Raw genomic sequence first — 17,104 nt, forward strand, 5'->3', positions numbered from 1 at the left:
CTGGGCAGTTTTGTCTGCAGGAGAACATTTGGCAGTGTTTGGAGATGGTTTTGACTGTCAAGACTGAGGAGGAGTGCTACAGGCACGGAGCAGGTGGCGAGACCAGAAAGTGAAGTCACTCAGTTCTGTCCGACTCTTTGCAACCCCATGGCCTGCAGCCTGCCAGGCTCCTCTGTCCATGGGATTTTGCAGCCAAGAATACTGGAGTGGGCTGCAATTTCCTTCTCCAGGGAATCTTCCCGACCCAGGGATTGAACCCAGGTCTCCCGTATTGTAGGCAGATGCGTTTACCGTCTGAGCCACTAGGGAGAGACCAGAGGTGCTGCTCAACATGCCACTGTGGTGGAGCAGATTCCCACCTACCCAACTACAAAGCGTGACCCAAATCATACAACTTGTAAATAGAGCCGAGGTTGAGAAATGCTGCTCTGGGCCATATACTCAGAAGTGGGATTTATAAAGCCCTAGAATGCTTCCCTGGTGGCTCAGGTGGTAAGAATCTGCCTGTAAAGTTTGAGACCCGGGTTTGATCCCTGGGTTGGGAAGATCCCCTGGAGAAGGAAATGGCAACCCACTCCAGTGTTCTTGCCTGGAGAATCCCATGGACAGGGGAGCCTGGTGGGCTGTGGTCCGTGGGGTCACAAAGAGTCGGACACAACTGAATGACTAACACTTTGACTTTCAGGATGTGTACAGTTTTTTTTTGTTGTTATTATATTAACGGATTTCTATAAAACATGAAGATATTATTTCGATTCAAGCAAAGGTTTTATTTGGAATACCTGGAATTAAAATGAAGGTTTCTTTGGTGATGCTGGTAATCCAGCAGTTATAAGCAATTTAATTGTCTTAAACCAGATAAAATAGCAGCATTATCCAGAGTTCACTAATTTGTTTACTTGCCCAGAGGGGGCACATCAGTTTTTAACTTTGTGAACTGTACTTCCTGCCTAATTACAATATTGATTTTAGAGTGAGAATCTGCTGCTAATTAATCTGCGCTGAACAATGGTAGTTGTAATATCAAGTTGACTAAATGAGAGAAAAATTGCAGTGTGAAAAATGTAGAATTTTTTTTTCTGACAAAGATGTTTGTTAAATATTGAAAGCTTAAAGTTTGAAAAGTTTCTCTCTGTGATTTAAATTGGTTTTTAAATTGAAGACAGACGAATAAACCTTTTAAGAATTTCAAGACTCACTTTTAAGCCTATAAGACCCATAGTTCTCCATCTGAAAATGTGATGAAATTCATGCCTGGGAACTGTATGTGTTTTTGTGTGCGTGCCATTTTGCATATGATTTGGGGTAGTTTATGCGTGTTCCTGAAGCCTGCTCGTGGACCACTCCTGCTCCATTTGAGCCTTCTAGATTTTTCAGATTCAGGACTTCAGTGAAATTCTTAAAATGCTAATAATAAGATACAGGGTATTTGAAATGATCACTGAGTAGTGAAGACACAGTTCAAGTCTGATTTGCCAAATGCATAAGACTCGGCGATAGAATTAAGTCCTTCAGTGTTAAATGAATGAATACAGATCTTATTTTAATATCTATAACCTTCGTTTTTTGTTGTTGTTGTTCTTTTTACTAGGCATATGCAGCAGTGCTGTGGCAACAAGCTAATGAAAGCAAACAAAATTCAACTGAAAAAGCATGTTTTGGAATCTCCCTACCAGAAGAAAAACTTAATGACTTTCGTGATGAACAGATCGGACAATTGCAGGAACTGATGCAAGAGGCCACGAAACCCAACAGGCAATTTAATATTACTGAGTCTAGGAAACCAAAGTTCTAGTCTATATAATAAAGTTTAAAAAAGCATTTCAAGTTCAGAGCCTTTTAACTAATTGGGTTTTAAAATTTGTTTCTTAAGCTTTTAGGTTTTGAGAATGCCTGGTGTTAATGAACTGTTCTTCTATTTGGGGATATTTTGAATCTTGTAATATACAGGTCAGGATCATGAGTGGATGAAACTACATTTATTGAAGTAGTAACAGTTGCTGGATAGGATTTGTGTTTTGGACTACATAAAGCTTGTGAAATTTTCCCCAAAATTTTATATGTAAATTTGTTTTAGTGCTATTCATATTCAAGCATTAATCTTGTGGCTCTAGCTGTATCAGATTAGTATATCATGATCATGATAGATCCAGAATTCCAAGGTCATTCTTTAATTCCTCTTTGCATGGAATACCTTTTTCTGTCCTCTCACCTTCGTTCAGTATCCCTAGATCTGAAGTGGGTCTCTTGTAAACAGCGTTTATAGGGATCTTGTTTTTGTGTCCATTCAGCCAGTCTGTTTTTTGGTTGGAGCATTTAATCCATTAAGATTTAAGGTAATTATCAATACGTATGTTCTTACTGCCATTTTGTCAGTTATTTTGAATTTGTTTTTGTAGGTCTTTTTTGTTTGTTTGTTTATGGTTACCATGAAGCTTTAATATAGCAGTCTATATTTTAAGTTGCTGGTCTCAAATGCGTTTCCAGTGTCCTGCGTTTGTACTCTCTTCTCTTCTCACAGTCACTGGTTTTGATATATTTGTGTGTGGATGATTGCCTACTTTTACTGTATGTTTGCCTTTATGGGTGAGCTTTCCCATTTGTAATTTTCTTATTTCTAGTTGTAGCCTTTTTCTTTTCTGTCTATAGAGTTCTTTAGTATTTGTTGTAAAACTGGTTTAGTGGTGCTGAATTCTCTTAGGTCTTGCTTGTCTATAAAACTTCTGATTTCTCTGTCAAGTCTGAATGAGAGCTTTGCTGGGTAGAATATTATTAGTTGTAGGTTTTTCCCTTTCATTACTTTAGATAAATATATCATGCCACTCCCTTCTGGCCTGCAGAGTTTCCCCTGAAAAATCGACTGATGACTTTATGGGGATTCCCTGATGTGTTAACTGTTGCTTTCCCCTTGTTGCTTTTAATGTTCTCGCTTTGTCTTTAACTTTTAATCAGATATTAATATGTGTCTTGGTGTGTTCCTCCTGTGTTTATCCTCTTGGGTGGGGCCAGGTCTCAGTCTCAAGATGACGGCCTCCAGGAGAGCGCATACCACCAGGTATTTCCTGGGACCCCCCCACCTGAGCCACATGAGACCCTCCAGGAGCTGCAGGTGGGTCTGGCCCAGGCTCCTGTGGAGTCACTGCTTTGTCCTGGGTCCCCTGGGTCCCAGTGCCTGTGAAACCTTGTGCGCGCTTCCAGAGGGGAGTCTCTGTTCCATGCAGTCCTGTGGCGCTGCTGCACTCAAGCCCTGCTGGCCTTCAGAACTCCAGGGGCCCCTCCCCCCAATGACAGACCCCAAAGGCCGAGGAGCCTGCCGTGGGCTCAGAACCCTCACTCCTGTGGGAGAACATCTGTGATGTAATTGTTTTCCAGACACGGGTTGCCTACCAGCAGGTCTGGGATTTGATTATGTTGTGAAAGTGCCCCTCCTCATCTCACTGTGACTTCTTTTTTCGTCTGTGGGTATAGAAAGTCTTTGCGGGTAGATTTAAGTCTAATTTGCCAATGGTTGTTCAGCAGTCAGTTGTGATTTTGGTGTTTTCATGAGTGGTGGTGACCTGAAGTCCTGCTAGGTTATTATTTAGATACATTGTTACCCTGAAAACTTCATCATTTCTGCTTTTAATAATACATAAGATTACTCTTTTAAGTGTTCCTTCTTCCTGAGTCATTTTTTATTTACAATGAAAGGTTAAAAAGTAGCTTTAGAATTCACTATTATACATATTATCATTTGTCTAATAGATTATACAATGTGTAATACATTTCTGTGGTATTTGTTAGTAACAGATGACCCCTTAAATAATTTGTAGTTACCTGGAGAATCTCATGGGCTAGCTCATGGAGAGAGAAAAACACTTTAATTATTTTTTTTTCTTACACGTTAAGTTGATTTATAAACTGAAAAAAATCAAATGAAAATCCCATTCATATTCTAAAATGCTTATGAATTTTAAAAAATATTACACACTAAAATGACTTGGATATTTAATTATGTATGTTTACTCTGAGATTGATCATTTTCAGATGCAGTTGTTTATATCAGCTTTTTAAAAAATTAATTCATATTTGCTCTGTTTTGCTGTCTTGTCTTCTTTAGTCCAAACTCGCATCTCTCTCACTTGGACTATTAAGAACTTACTGCTAATCATTTTCCCTGTATCCTCTGTGACCACCTACAATCTATCCCATATACAAATATCAGAGTAATATTTTTAAAATGTACATTTATGGCCGCCAAGTCCCTCAGTCCTTTCTTCCATCTCTCTTGGAGTCAGTCTAGATGGATGGGTGAGGCTTTCCTCATAAGCTAAGCGGTCAGTAATTACTCTTTACATTATAACAGGCTCTAGGAATAAACAGTGAACAAGATAAGACTGTTACCCGAAAGTTTAAAATCTTAACTACATTCAGGAATGCTGTTTCATCATAAACAGATACACTACTTCCTCAGAACTTTATAGTACTATTTTCAATTTGGTTATACTTTGTTTTTCTTGTTCTTTGGTTCCTGACTCATACCTCTTCATCTCATGTCTTGCATCGTTTTGGTGACCTTAGTATTAATCCATGTGGCCGACTTAACCTAGTAATCAGATGATTCTCTCTTGGTTTCACTAATACAGCCACCCATTTTCTTGGCTACACTTAAAACTGCTTTATTCAAAACTGAATAAGGCTTCAGTTTGAAATTACTAATTGTAGCATTCCGTGCTTTTGTCATTGCTTTTTAATGTGATCAGATTTTCAATGTGATCAGATTTTCGCTCCTAGTGTGCCTGGTCATTCCTTCAGCAAATCCGTGTTGTCCTGATGAACCTGTCTGCAGAGCAGCGATGGAGATAAGACACTGAGAACAGACTTCTGGATGTGGTTGGCAGGGAGGAGGGGCTCGGAGAGGGGAACCAGGAAGCATACATTACCACATGTAAAATAGACAGCCAATGGGAACTTGCTGTGTGACTCAGGGAACTCAAACTGGGGCTCGGTAACAAAGTGGGGTGGAATGGCGAGGGATGTTCAGGTGGGGGGGGGGATATGGGTAGACCTATGACTGATTCATGTTGATGTTTGGTAGAAACCAACACAATACTGTAAAGCAATGATCCTGCAATTAAAAATGATTAAATAAATAAAATACCTATTGAGAACCTTCATATGCCAGGCATCATTTTAGAGACGAATACAACACTTGTCAAAGACAAAATGTCTGTCCCTACGGAATTTACATCCTAAAGGAGAGGGACAAAATGCACAAAATAGGTAGGTGGTAAGAATAATGAAGAAAAATAAAGCAGGGGTGGGGGGCAGAGCTGTGGTTCCCGCATTATGCACTCTGATCCCCCAGGGCACCACAGAGAACCTGCAGTGTGTTACAGGGTATATCAGATTTTCCAGGAAATCGCAGCTCTGTTTATTGCATATCACACAGTTACTTGCTTGAGGTAGTTCACAGTTTTACTGTTCTATTGCAACGTTCTTTTGGATGACGTATCTTATGTAAACCTGGGCTTTAGCGATTGATGTGAGAAAAGCAAATAGCACACAAAAATTAGTGACAGAAAATGTTCGGTATGATTACAATATTTGAGAAGCTGTGGTATCCAACAGGTGCTAAATTGTTAGGCCCTTAATACCTGCTGAGTTGTTTGAACTGTGTTCTGAAACTGTTGTGGGATTCTGTTTCACGTAGGTGTACCTTGCAAACGGATGAAATCAGCAGTGTTAGAGAATGGTGTGTAGCTGAACGCATTACCTTCCTTTCCGTCCCAGCCCTGATTTCTGTGATCTTTCGCTTCGGCCATGTAGCAATACCCTTGATGTCACTGTCTGCTCTTCCTCATCTGCTCCACCAAGGTAACCGCTCACTTTCCAAAATTAATGGTGTATTCCTCAGGATAAGGTCGATATGTTACCCTGTGAGACTGGAGAATGTGAGTGACTGTCTCCTGCTTTTAAGTCACTGCTGCCTGGTTTGTATACTGTCTAACTCTCCTCTAGGTTATAGTTTTTCTCTTTTTTAAAATAGCAGTATTCTCTGGGATTTCATGTTTAGGACTCCCACTTTATACATCCATTACTTCAGATATTAGCTATACTCAGATCTGTAACACCAACCTCAGCCTCATTTCTGAGCTCCAGATCTGTGTTTGGCATTTCCAACTCATATTTAAAATGAAACTTATTTTTCTTCCCTTCTCAGGGAATGAATGATAGTAACATGTACTCCGTCCAGAATTCTGTAACTTAGCCTAGATCTTCACAATTTGCCTGGAGGCCTCTTCCTCATTATTCAGGTCTAACAACTCCAGGTGGTGAATTGCAAAATAACCATGTTCTCTGTCGTTCCTGGTACCCATGGCCTTTGCACTGTGACTTTTCAGCTCCTCCCAGTGGCAATGCCATCCATTTTATAATTCCCTAAACCTGGACTGGTCTTGTTTCTTGATTTGCTAGAAAGAATGTGGGCAGTGTGACATGAGGGAAGCTTAGGCTCTAGGCTGTGGAGCTGTGTCCTTTTCCACCTGTGCTGCTGCAAACCTGCCCAGCTGCCATGTGAACAAACCCAGCCCCGTGGAGAATGTGGAGCAGAGGCAAAGCCATCCTGCACCAGCCAGCTCACAGCCAAGGGCAGACACACCAAGCACCCCAGCTGAGCTCTGAAGGACCGCCTGGCTGATCCCACCAGCCCAGACTGCCAAGTGTAAGTTAAGTAGAGGAGAGTTCTTTTAAATCCCTATGCTTTGTTATGTAGAAAAAATAGCTAATTTTAAAATCATTACGTTTTCTCTATCTGAGATTTTAGACTTAGAATTTTTTTTCCCTTATAGTAACTTACATGTGGTTTCCTTATCTTTGGCATACTTCTTAATATATTCTCTGTGTGGCTGTAAATGTTGCCTTATCGACATGCAAGTCTGATCTGGAAATGGTATAGTTAGCATCCTACCATGGTGGTGATAGTTTAGGGGAAGCTAACGCAGGTCCAGTTCAGCTCAGTTGCTGTCGTGTCCGACTCTTTGTGACCCCATGAACCACAGTACGCCAGGCCTCCCCGTCCATCACCAACTCCCGGAGTTCACTCAGATTCATGTCTATCGAGTCAGTGATGCTATCCAGCCATCTCATCCTCTGTCGTCCCCTTCTCCTCCTGCCTTCAATCTTTCCCAGCATCAGGGTCTTTTCAAATGAGTCAGCTCTTCCCATCAGATGGCCCAAGTATTGGAGTTTTAGCTTCAACATCAGTCCTTCCAATGAATACCCAGGACTGATCTCCTTTAGGATGGATTGGTTGGATGTCCTTGCAGTCCAAGGGACTCTCAAGAGTCTTCTCCAACACCACAGTTCAAAAGCATCAATTCTTCAGTGCTCAGCTTTCTTTATAGTCCAACTCTCACATTCATACATGACCACTGGAAAAACCATAGCCTTGACAAAACAGACCTTTGTTGACAAAGTAATGTCTCTGCTTTTCAGTATGCTGTTTAGGTTGGTCATAACTTTCCTTCCAAGGAGTAAGCATCTTTTAATTTCATGGCTTCAATCACCAACTGCAGTGATCTTGGAGCCCAGAAAAATAGAATCTGACACTGTTTCCCCATCTATTTGCCATGAAGTTATGGGACCGGATGCCATGATCTTCGTTTTCTGAATGTTGAGCTTTAAGCCAACTTTTTCACTCTCCTCTTTCACTTTCATTAAGAGGCTTTTAGTTCCTCTTCACTTTCTGCCATACTGGTGGTGTCATCTGCATATCTGAGGTTATTGATGTTTCTTCCTGCAATCTTGATTCCAGCTTGTGCTTCTTCCAGTCCAGCATTTCTCATGATGTACTCTGCATATAAGTTAAATAAACAGGGTGACAATATACAGCCTTGACATACTCCTTTTCCTATTTGGAACCAGTCTGTTGTTTCATGTCCAGTTCTAACTGTTGCTCTTGACCTGCATATAGGTTTCTCAAGAGGCAGGTCAGGTGGTCTGGTATTCCCATCTCTTTCAGAATTTTCCACAGTTGATTGTGATCTACACAGTCAAAGGCTTTGGCATAGTCAATAAAGCAGAAATAGATGTTTTTCTGGAACTCTCTTGCTTTTTCAATGATTCAGCGGATGTTGGCAATTTGATCTCTGATTCCTCTGCCTTTTCGAAAACCAGCTTGAACATCTGGAGTTGGTTCACCTACTGCTGAAGCCTGGCTTGGAGAATTTTGAGCATTACTTTACTAGCGCATGAGATGAGTGCAATTGTATGGTAGTTTGAGCATTCTTTAGCATTGCCTTTCTTCGTGATTGGAATGAAAACTGACCTTTTCCAGTCCTGTGGCCACTGCTGAGTTTTCCAAATTTTCTGGCATATTGAGTGCAGCACTTTCATAGCATCATCTTTCAGGATTTGAAATAGCTCAACTGAAATTCTATCACCTCCACTAGCTTTGTTCACAGTGATGCTTTCTAAGGCCCTCTTGACTTCACATTCCAGGATGTCTGTCTCTAGATGAGTGATCACACCATCGTGATTATCTGGGTCGTGAACATCTTTTTTTGTACATTTCTTCTGTGTATTCTTGCCACCTCTTCTTAATATCTTCTGCTTCTGTTAGGTCCAGACCATTTCTGTCCTTTATTGAGCCCATCTTTGCATGAAATGTTCCCTTGGTATCTCTAATTTTCTTGAAGAGATCTCTAGTCTTTCCCAATCTGTTGTTTTCCTCTATTTCTTTGCATTGATCACTGAGGAAGTCTTTCTTATCTCTCCTTGTTATTCTTTGGAACTCTGCATTCAAATGGGTATATCTTTCTTTTTCTCCTTTGCTTTTCACTTCCCTTCTTTTCACAGCTATTTGTAAGGCCTCCTCAGAGAGCCATTTTGCTTTTTTGCATTTCTGCTGTCTCCTATACAATATCACGAGCCTCCATCCATAGTTCATCAGGCACTCTGTCTATCAGATCAAGTCCCTTAAATCTATTTCTCACTTCCACTGTATAGTCATAAGGGATTTTATTTAGGTCATACCTGAATGGTTTAGTGGTTTTCTCCAATCGGTCTCAATTTGGCAATAAGGAATTCATGATCTGAGCCACAGTCAGCTCCCGATCTTGTTTTTGCTGACTGTATAGAGCTTCTCCATCTTTGGCTGCAGAGAATATAATCAATCTGATTTCAGTGTTGACCATCTGGTGATGTCCATGTGTAGAGCCTTGTCTTATGTTGTTGGAAGAGGGTGTTTGCTATGACCAGTGCATTCTCTTGGCAGAACTCTTACTAGCCTTTGCCCAGCTTCATTCTGTACTCCAAGGCCAAATTTGCCTGTTACTCCAGGTGTTTCTTGACTTCCTATTTTTGCATTCCAGTCCCCTGTAATAAAAATAACATCTTTTTAGGGTGTTAGTTCTAGAAGGTCTTGTATGTCTTCATAGATCTGTTCAGCTTCTTCAGCATTACTGTTCGGGGCATAGACCTGGATTACCATGATATTGAATGGTTTGCCTTAGAAACGAACAGAGATCATTTTGTCATTTTTGAGATTGCATCCAAGTACTGCATTTCAGACTCTCTTGTTGATCATGAGGACTACTCCATTTCTTTAAGGGATTCCTGCCCACAGTAGTAGATATAATGGTCATCTGAGTTAAATTCACCCATTCCAGTCCATTTTAGTTCGCTGATTCCTAGAATGTGAACATTCAATTCACTCTTGCCATCTCCTGTTTGACCACTTCCAATTTGCCTTGATTCATGGACCTGACATTCCAGGTTCCTATGCAATATTGCTCTTTACAGCATCGGACCATGCTTCTATCACCATCCTATCCACAGCTGCGTATTGTTTTTGCTTTGGCTCCATCCCTTCATTCTTTCTGGAGTTATTTCTCTACTGATCTCCAGTGGCATATTGGACACCTACCAACCTGGGGATTTCCTCTTTCAGTATCCTATCGTTTTGCCTTTTCATGCTGTTCATGGGGTTCTCAAGGCAAGCATACTGAAGTAGTTTGCCATTCCCTTCTCCAGTGGACCACATTCTGTCAGAGCTCTCCACCATGACCCGTCCATCTTGGGTGGCCCCAGGCAGCATGGCTTAGTTTTGTTGAGTTAGACAAGGCCTGTGGTCCGTGTGATCAGATTGACTAGTTATCTGTGATTGTGGTTTCAGTGTGTCTGCCCTCTGATGCCCTCTCAGAACACCTACCGTCTGTCTTAGGTTTGTCTTACCTTAGATGTGGGGTATCTCTTCACGGCTGCTCCTGCAAAGCGCAGCCACCACTCCTTACCTTGGACGTAGGGTAGCTCCTTTCCACCATGGAAATCAGTTGGCAATGTGTATTGATAACTTTAAAAATTATCATACCTTTTTGGACCTAGTAACTCTTTCTAGAATCCTATCCTAAGGGGAAATAATTAGACAAAGGTTTTGATATAAACATGTTACTAGAATTGGTGTTTAAAAGAGTCAAAATTTGAGAACAAAAATTTCCCACATGTCAGAAAGATTAAGTTGTAATTACTTGATAATCGAAAAATTTAAATTTAGGTTTACAAAGGGTTTTTAAGGACATGGGAAATTTTTGATGTTAATAAGCATGGAAAGGATGCTGTGAAATAGACATTTCCAACAAAGACGTTCGATTTCCTTTTCGGTACTGCGGCAGACTTTGTTAACAGTTCTCATGAAAATGAACTCTAAAGTTCAGTTCAGTCACTCAGTGGTGTCCGACTCTTTGCGACCCCATGAATTGCAGCACACCAGGCCTCCCTGTCCATCACCAACTCCCAGAGTTCACTCAGACTCACGTCCATCGAGTCAGTGATGCCATCCAGCCACCTCATCCTTTGTCGTCCCTTTCTCCTCCTGCCCCCAATCCCTCCTTTTAGGCAGAATATAAAAGCATTTTTGAGAAGCATTTAGAGTTGGCAATATCCTAAGAGATTATGTAATTATAAGGCCAATATCTCAGTGAAACTGCTGAAGCCTCTTTTGCCCGAAGGGTGAATTTCAGCTCTGGTGTTGATGGTCCTTTTGAACCCGGTAAGCAGAAGACAAAATATACAGCCCACCAGAGGTGGGGAAAGCCAGTCCCTAAGGACTACACCCTCAAGGTAAGAGTGAGCCAGAAGTGAACCAGCTCCACTGTTGCTGCAGAATTGGTCACCCCAAATTCAAATTGGGTGCTAAAACAACTCAAGCTGTGAATTTAGGGGCCCCAGAATGAATACCTGGCCGATGTAATCAAATCTTTGGAGGGTGCTAGGTTCACAAACAGTTTTCCTAGGAAATGAATGCCTTTTAAGCTTAAATTAACAGAGTCCATAAGGAAGAGACTAGCATCGTGAATGAAAGGCAGCAAAGACCACAAGAGAACAACTTCGAAATTAGCACACGTATAATGCAAAACGTCTGTGTTTATATGTTTAAAAAATAAAAAATCAAGTTGTAAAATATCTACAGGGAACAAGGCAATATAAAAACTGACTTAGCATATATGAAAAAGAACCAAGTAGAAATTCTAGAAGTGGAAAATAGAAGAACTAAAATTAAAAATAAGCCAATGAGGAGGTTTAACTCAGGATTAGGTGGGCCCGAAAAGAGACCCAGCGGGTACAGAATAGAACAGGATGTAACACTGAAGAGAAACTTGAAAATGAGCGTGGAGAATAAAACTAAAGGGTCTAAGGTCTAGCTGGTAATGGTCTCAGATAGACAGATGGGGCAGAAGCAATGTTTGAAGAAATAACTGGTGAGGATTTTTAAATCAATGAAAAATACCAGTCCAAAGATTTATCCCAAGTAGGATAAAGATGAAATGCTCAGCTGGGTAAACAATAGTGAAACAGTAGGATGCTAAAGACAAAAAGTCGTGAAAGCAGCTAACAGAAGTGGTGTGATAACCTTCAGAGCAGCGTCAGCTAGACTTTTCTTTAGCTGACTTCTCAACAGCAGCAGTGGAAGCCAGAAACCAGTTGGATAACTGTCTACAATGTGTGAGAGAAAAATAATTTTCAACTTAAAATTCTACACTCAGCAAGTTTATCTCAAGAATGATGGTTGAATACAGTTTGAGATGGCAAAGCGTGAGCATGGTTGCCCCCTGCAGGTTCGTTCTTCTTAAAGGAAATGCTTTATATAGTATGTAGAAAAATAATGAAAGAAGGAATAAAGGACCAAGATTGTTATATAGATTAATCTAAAGGGACATTTACCATATGGAACCGTAATGATGTTTCTTGAGGTTAAGAAGTGAGGGATTTAAAAATAAGAATAATATATAAGTTGGTAGAGTAGTGATTGGAACAAAATCCGTGCTCCTTTTTTTCATTAAAAGGAGTACAGAGTGCACATGCAAGCCTCAGAGTATGAAGAAATGGTTGCACCTCAGATAATGGCCAAAGAAGTAATACTCGGAACATCTAAATTCCTACATATTGTGAGAAAGATGTAAAATCCAATAGAAAATAGGCAAAAAAAACTTGAACCAGAAATTCACAAATAGGAAACCCACATGATCAGTAGACATAAAAGATATCCTTTGCCTCATTTGTAATGGAGAAATGAAAGTATAAATCAGCGGTACTGCATCACACAACTTCCAGGTTAAAATAAGGATGCTGACAAATAACAAATGCTGTCAAAGATAGGAAGTAATGGAAACTCTCTTATTCTACTAATGCGGTTATAACCTTTTTGGAAAACATTTTGACATTCTCTGACAAATTTGAAGGTGTTTATAGTAAACCCACTCAAGCACTCTGGCCTGGAAAATTCCATGGGTGGAGAAGCCTGGTAGGCTACAGCCCATGGAGTCGCAAAGAGTCAGACACGACTGAGCGCCTTCCCTTTCCTTTCCTTTACTTACTGTTGCATTATGATGTGGCAATTGAGTACAGACTTTGCTGCCCACTATATGGACTTGATTCCCATCTTTCTAGCTGTGTGACCTTGAGTATATGACTTTATACATAAAAGAGTAAGACTTTGTCTCTCCTCCCCTAGCCCCTTCCTGCAAGGATCAGTTTTTGCCCTCTGAAGATTTTTGTGAGAGTTAGGTGGGTTAATCTATGTGAACTACTCAAAACAGTACCTAGAAAATAATAAACACTGTAAAGTATTTGCTATCGTTTTTACTTGCTAATTCTATTGTTATTAATATTACTTTACCACCAACAAAACCAGTCCTGCATATACTTGTGGAAGATTAGGATGCTATACAAGAATGTTCATGTGAAGTGAGAATTATTTTAGCAGCTACAAGTTGGAAACAGTCCTAATGTCTTCATCAGTAGAATGGATAAGAAGTTATGGTATAGTCATGTAGAAATGAAACTGAACTGTATCCCTTCTCATAATACTAATTGAAAGAAGTCAAACACATGTAGTATGAATTCATTTGTACAAGTTCAAAAACAGGCCAAATGAAACAAAGTTGTAAGAGATGCAGATATTAATGGTAAACTTGTCAAGAAAAGCAAGTAAATAACAGTCATAAACACTGGGAGGGTGGTATTTGCATGGGAACAAGGTCGTGTGACTGGGAATGGACACATGGGGTCTTCTGTGGTCTGGGAGGCAGTGTTTTATATTTTGACTGTGAGATGTTTGTGTGAATATTTATCATTATTTTTTAATTATGTTTTATACATTTTCCTGTATATGTGGTATACCTCACTGTTTCATTTTTTAAACTAGTAAAAACTTTGGAAGTGGGAAAGATAGCTATTGTTCAAAATAACAGCAAAGGAAACAGAGAAATAATGAAAATCTCTAAGTATACTGGAAGACTTTTGGAGACATTTGCTTAAGGTCATAGAAAAAAGGTTAAGATTGTTGAAGAAGATACCAATAACCTCCTGCCCTGTCCAATACCCAGCGTAGTGGGCCTTGTTTAAAGAGCATTTCACCGTTGACTATGGTGTTGGATTTTTAAAACTACAAATTACTGGGTAATTATTTTCCTTCTTTATTGGTATGGGATAGATTACCAGTTTAGAGGGTTAGAGTTTTTAAAAGCTCTCTAGGAAATTTTGACAAATTTCTGAGATTGAGTTTTACTGCTTTACAAAAACAAGAGTCCATCATTAAACAAATAAAGCAGGGAAATATTTTATTTCAATTAAGGAGCAACAACAAGTTTTCTTTCCGTCAGCTTAGTTAGCTCCCCTCTTTTAGCATAAATCAACTCTCCACAATTTAATGTATTCATAACATTTCATGAAGTTGATCAAAATGGTGATGTAAGAACTTACCCATTTGTGAGAGAAATAAAAGTGTTAGTTCTGTGTCTGCACTTGTTACTTTAATTCATCTGTTATAAAGGTCTTTGCTTTCTAGCCCTGGCACCATTTTATATTGATGTTTCAAATAAACTTGGCTTTGCAGTGAACACTTGGGATTGTTTGCATTTTCTCCTTGGTTTGTAATTTTGTTCTTTCATTGAGAGACCTGGTAGAAAAAAGACTAGAGGATCTTTGTAATGTCAGTTAAATTCATACAAAATTACTGACTTTGAAGATGGTAAGTTTATATAGCCTAATGTCATTTTTCACCCTTTCATTCTCAGAAATGATTTAGAAATGCATTTTGACTCTCAAGATTAGTGAATTAGAAACAGAACTTCACTTGTTCAAATTAATTTTGTGTTCTGGATTTCTGACAGAAACACAAATGCTGAGTTCAGTTGGCAATTATCATGAGTTTTAACAGATATTTCATTTCTGTACAAATCTTAAGATTAACTCGTGCTATTTTAGCAAAGAAATAATAAATTCAGTGCTATATACCTGAAATGGTACACTCTCTTCAGGGTTTAAAACATCTTAGGGCAAAAGCTGATAAAAGTTGAATATTGAATAATTGTTGCTAAGCAACTTTGAAATGATTATCTGCATATGAGTGGCATATCTAATGATACTGCCACTCACCCTAGATGACTGAAAGGGGAACCAACCACCAGGATAGTAAAGAATAGTAAAATTTTAAACTTAAAAATACATTGTTAATGAACTTATAAGACAAGCTCACTCAAAAGCATTTTGAGTTTTAAATATGATTAAACAAAAAGGTTATGGCAAAAACAGTTGAATGAACTGGATTTGAATTTGTCAGTATTTTAAACCAACTTTTCTAAAGTATTTGGAGGAGATGAGCCTCCAGGTCAAATCTATTTTTCTTGAGCACTGTATCTCTGAATCCAACCACCCCCCAATGTCCTAAGACCTAAAGACCACAGTTCAAAACTGAATTGATGCAACTGCCCTGAACCTGATTACCCTTCAGGGTTGGGGCTTCTTTTTCTGAACTGACTCACCAGCTGTCATCACCAGAGTCTGCACATCATCCTCGATGGTGCCCTTTCTCACCTCCAAGTGAAATAAATTCCTTTTCCTCCTTCCCACTTTGGTGCCATTCATCACCAATTCCTATTGATTCTAACAGCACTTACAGTCATTCATTTTTTTTTTTTCTGTCAACACTTCACTCAAGCCAGTGTCTCATCTGTATTTCTGCCCTACCTGCTTAACTGTCTCTAGTCTTGACCCCTCCAACCTCTTCTGAGCGCGGCCAGGACAGTTTTTCTCAAATTTAAATCTGATTATGTCACTTTCCTGCTTTAAAAACTCTTAAACCATTTTATTGAGGAGAAGTCCAAACTTCTTACCAGGTTTTGTAGGATTCTTTATGATCCAGTCTGTGTCTTTGGAATCAGGGGCCATGCAGGAGATAGAAACCATACCAGGCACTTTTACTGGGCTAATGTAATATAAAGACTTGTTAAGTAGTTACTGAAGAACTGAGAAAGCAAAAAGAGAACACCAAGATATCAGAGAGATTCCAGAAAGCAGCTCTCAGTTCTAGGGCTGGGAGTAAAAATAGAGAGGTTGAAATGACTAAGCTTTTGAAGCTTAGAGATAGTGATTTGAGCAGCTGAAACCCAGACCTTTGAGGAGAGGGCAGTGGACAGCTGGTGTGTCTCTGAGATGGGCTGATGAGGCTAGTTTGCAAATGTCAGGGAAGGAGTTGCCACGTTTAAAGTGAATGAGGCGACATTGGTAGGCAAGCAGTGAGAGGTGAGAGAGTAGGCCTCTTCCCCACCTGTCTAGTAGTTTTCCTCTGGCACCCCCTAGTGGCAGAGACTAACAAAGCCTTCTGGCAAAGCAAGGGTCTGCAGAGTTCCAAACCCAACATCACAAAACGGTGGGTTAAAGCGAAGGGACAGTTAATTACCTAATAACTGACAAACTCCATTCCTTCAACTACTCAGCACACATCCATATCCTTTCTATGCCTATCTTTCTTCAAACAATAACAACAACTCATACGTTTTCACCCAGAAATGCAACTATGCTTTGTTCAAATATATTCTCACCCTTTTCTGAAAATAAATGAATTTACCTTCATTGTTAGTCACACTATTTATCTCTGGGCTGTATTAATTGTTCCAGAACCTCAGTCCCAGTTCTGTCTGAATATTTGGTCACCTATATTGTAAACTTGTATAAAGTAATAAGTGGAAGGACATGAAAGAAAAATACATTTGTATTTACAAATACACAGACATACACCCACTCATACAACAAGCAAAGAGGAAATAACTTAGAGCGATTTCAGCCAATGTTTCTGCAGCTAGTCACAGGCTGTAACTCCCTTCTTCCACTCCCGTCTCATGTTTCCTGGTCTCAGCCATAACTTCAGAAGGTCATGGTTTCATGCCTGGTGGGATGTTCTAAAGCTTCATTCCTGATGGGTCAGAATCTTCAGGGGACTTGCTTTGGAGAGGGGTAGAGGAATTCCTGGAATCCAAATAGTCCTCTCTGTTCCATGCAGAGCAGCAACCCAGTTTCCTTTCAGTAATCAGGGTCAGTCAGCTCAGCAGTGGACTCAGCCCACCTTTACCTGGAGGAGCAGGAGTAACATGAGGCCTTCTGCCTCCAAGTCACACGCAGCCAGAACCTTAATGCCTGGTCACCAGAGTGAGTTTCCCGTTTGGATTGTTACCCAGACTGTCGAGGCACAATAGGCTTACCCAGCACAATGATTGGGCTTCCCAGGTGGTGCTAGTGGTAAAGAAGCAGCCGGCCCATACAGGAGATGTAAGGGACTCAGGTTCGA

The 17,104-nt window shown here is 40.0% G+C and overlaps 1 protein-coding gene across 1 annotated transcript in view; it reads left to right on the forward strand.

Annotated features, from left to right (window-relative positions):
* SDHAF3 (succinate dehydrogenase complex assembly factor 3) overlaps nucleotides 1-14,378 on the forward strand; it is a 101,896-nt gene extending 87,518 nt beyond the window's left edge. The window contains exon 2 of the mRNA XM_004007746.6: nucleotides 1,592-14,378. Within this exon, the coding sequence (XP_004007795.1) occupies nucleotides 1,592-1,795 (204 nt within the window). The 3' untranslated portion in view covers nucleotides 1,796-14,378. The remainder of the gene's footprint in view (nucleotides 1-1,591) is intronic.
* The last annotated feature ends 2,726 nt before the right edge of the window (nucleotides 14,379-17,104 follow it).

Source organism: Ovis aries, chromosome 4 (assembly GCF_016772045.2).
Source record: "Ovis aries strain OAR_USU_Benz2616 breed Rambouillet chromosome 4, ARS-UI_Ramb_v3.0, whole genome shotgun sequence".
Taxonomy (NCBI): Eukaryota; Metazoa; Chordata; class Mammalia; order Artiodactyla; family Bovidae; genus Ovis; species Ovis aries.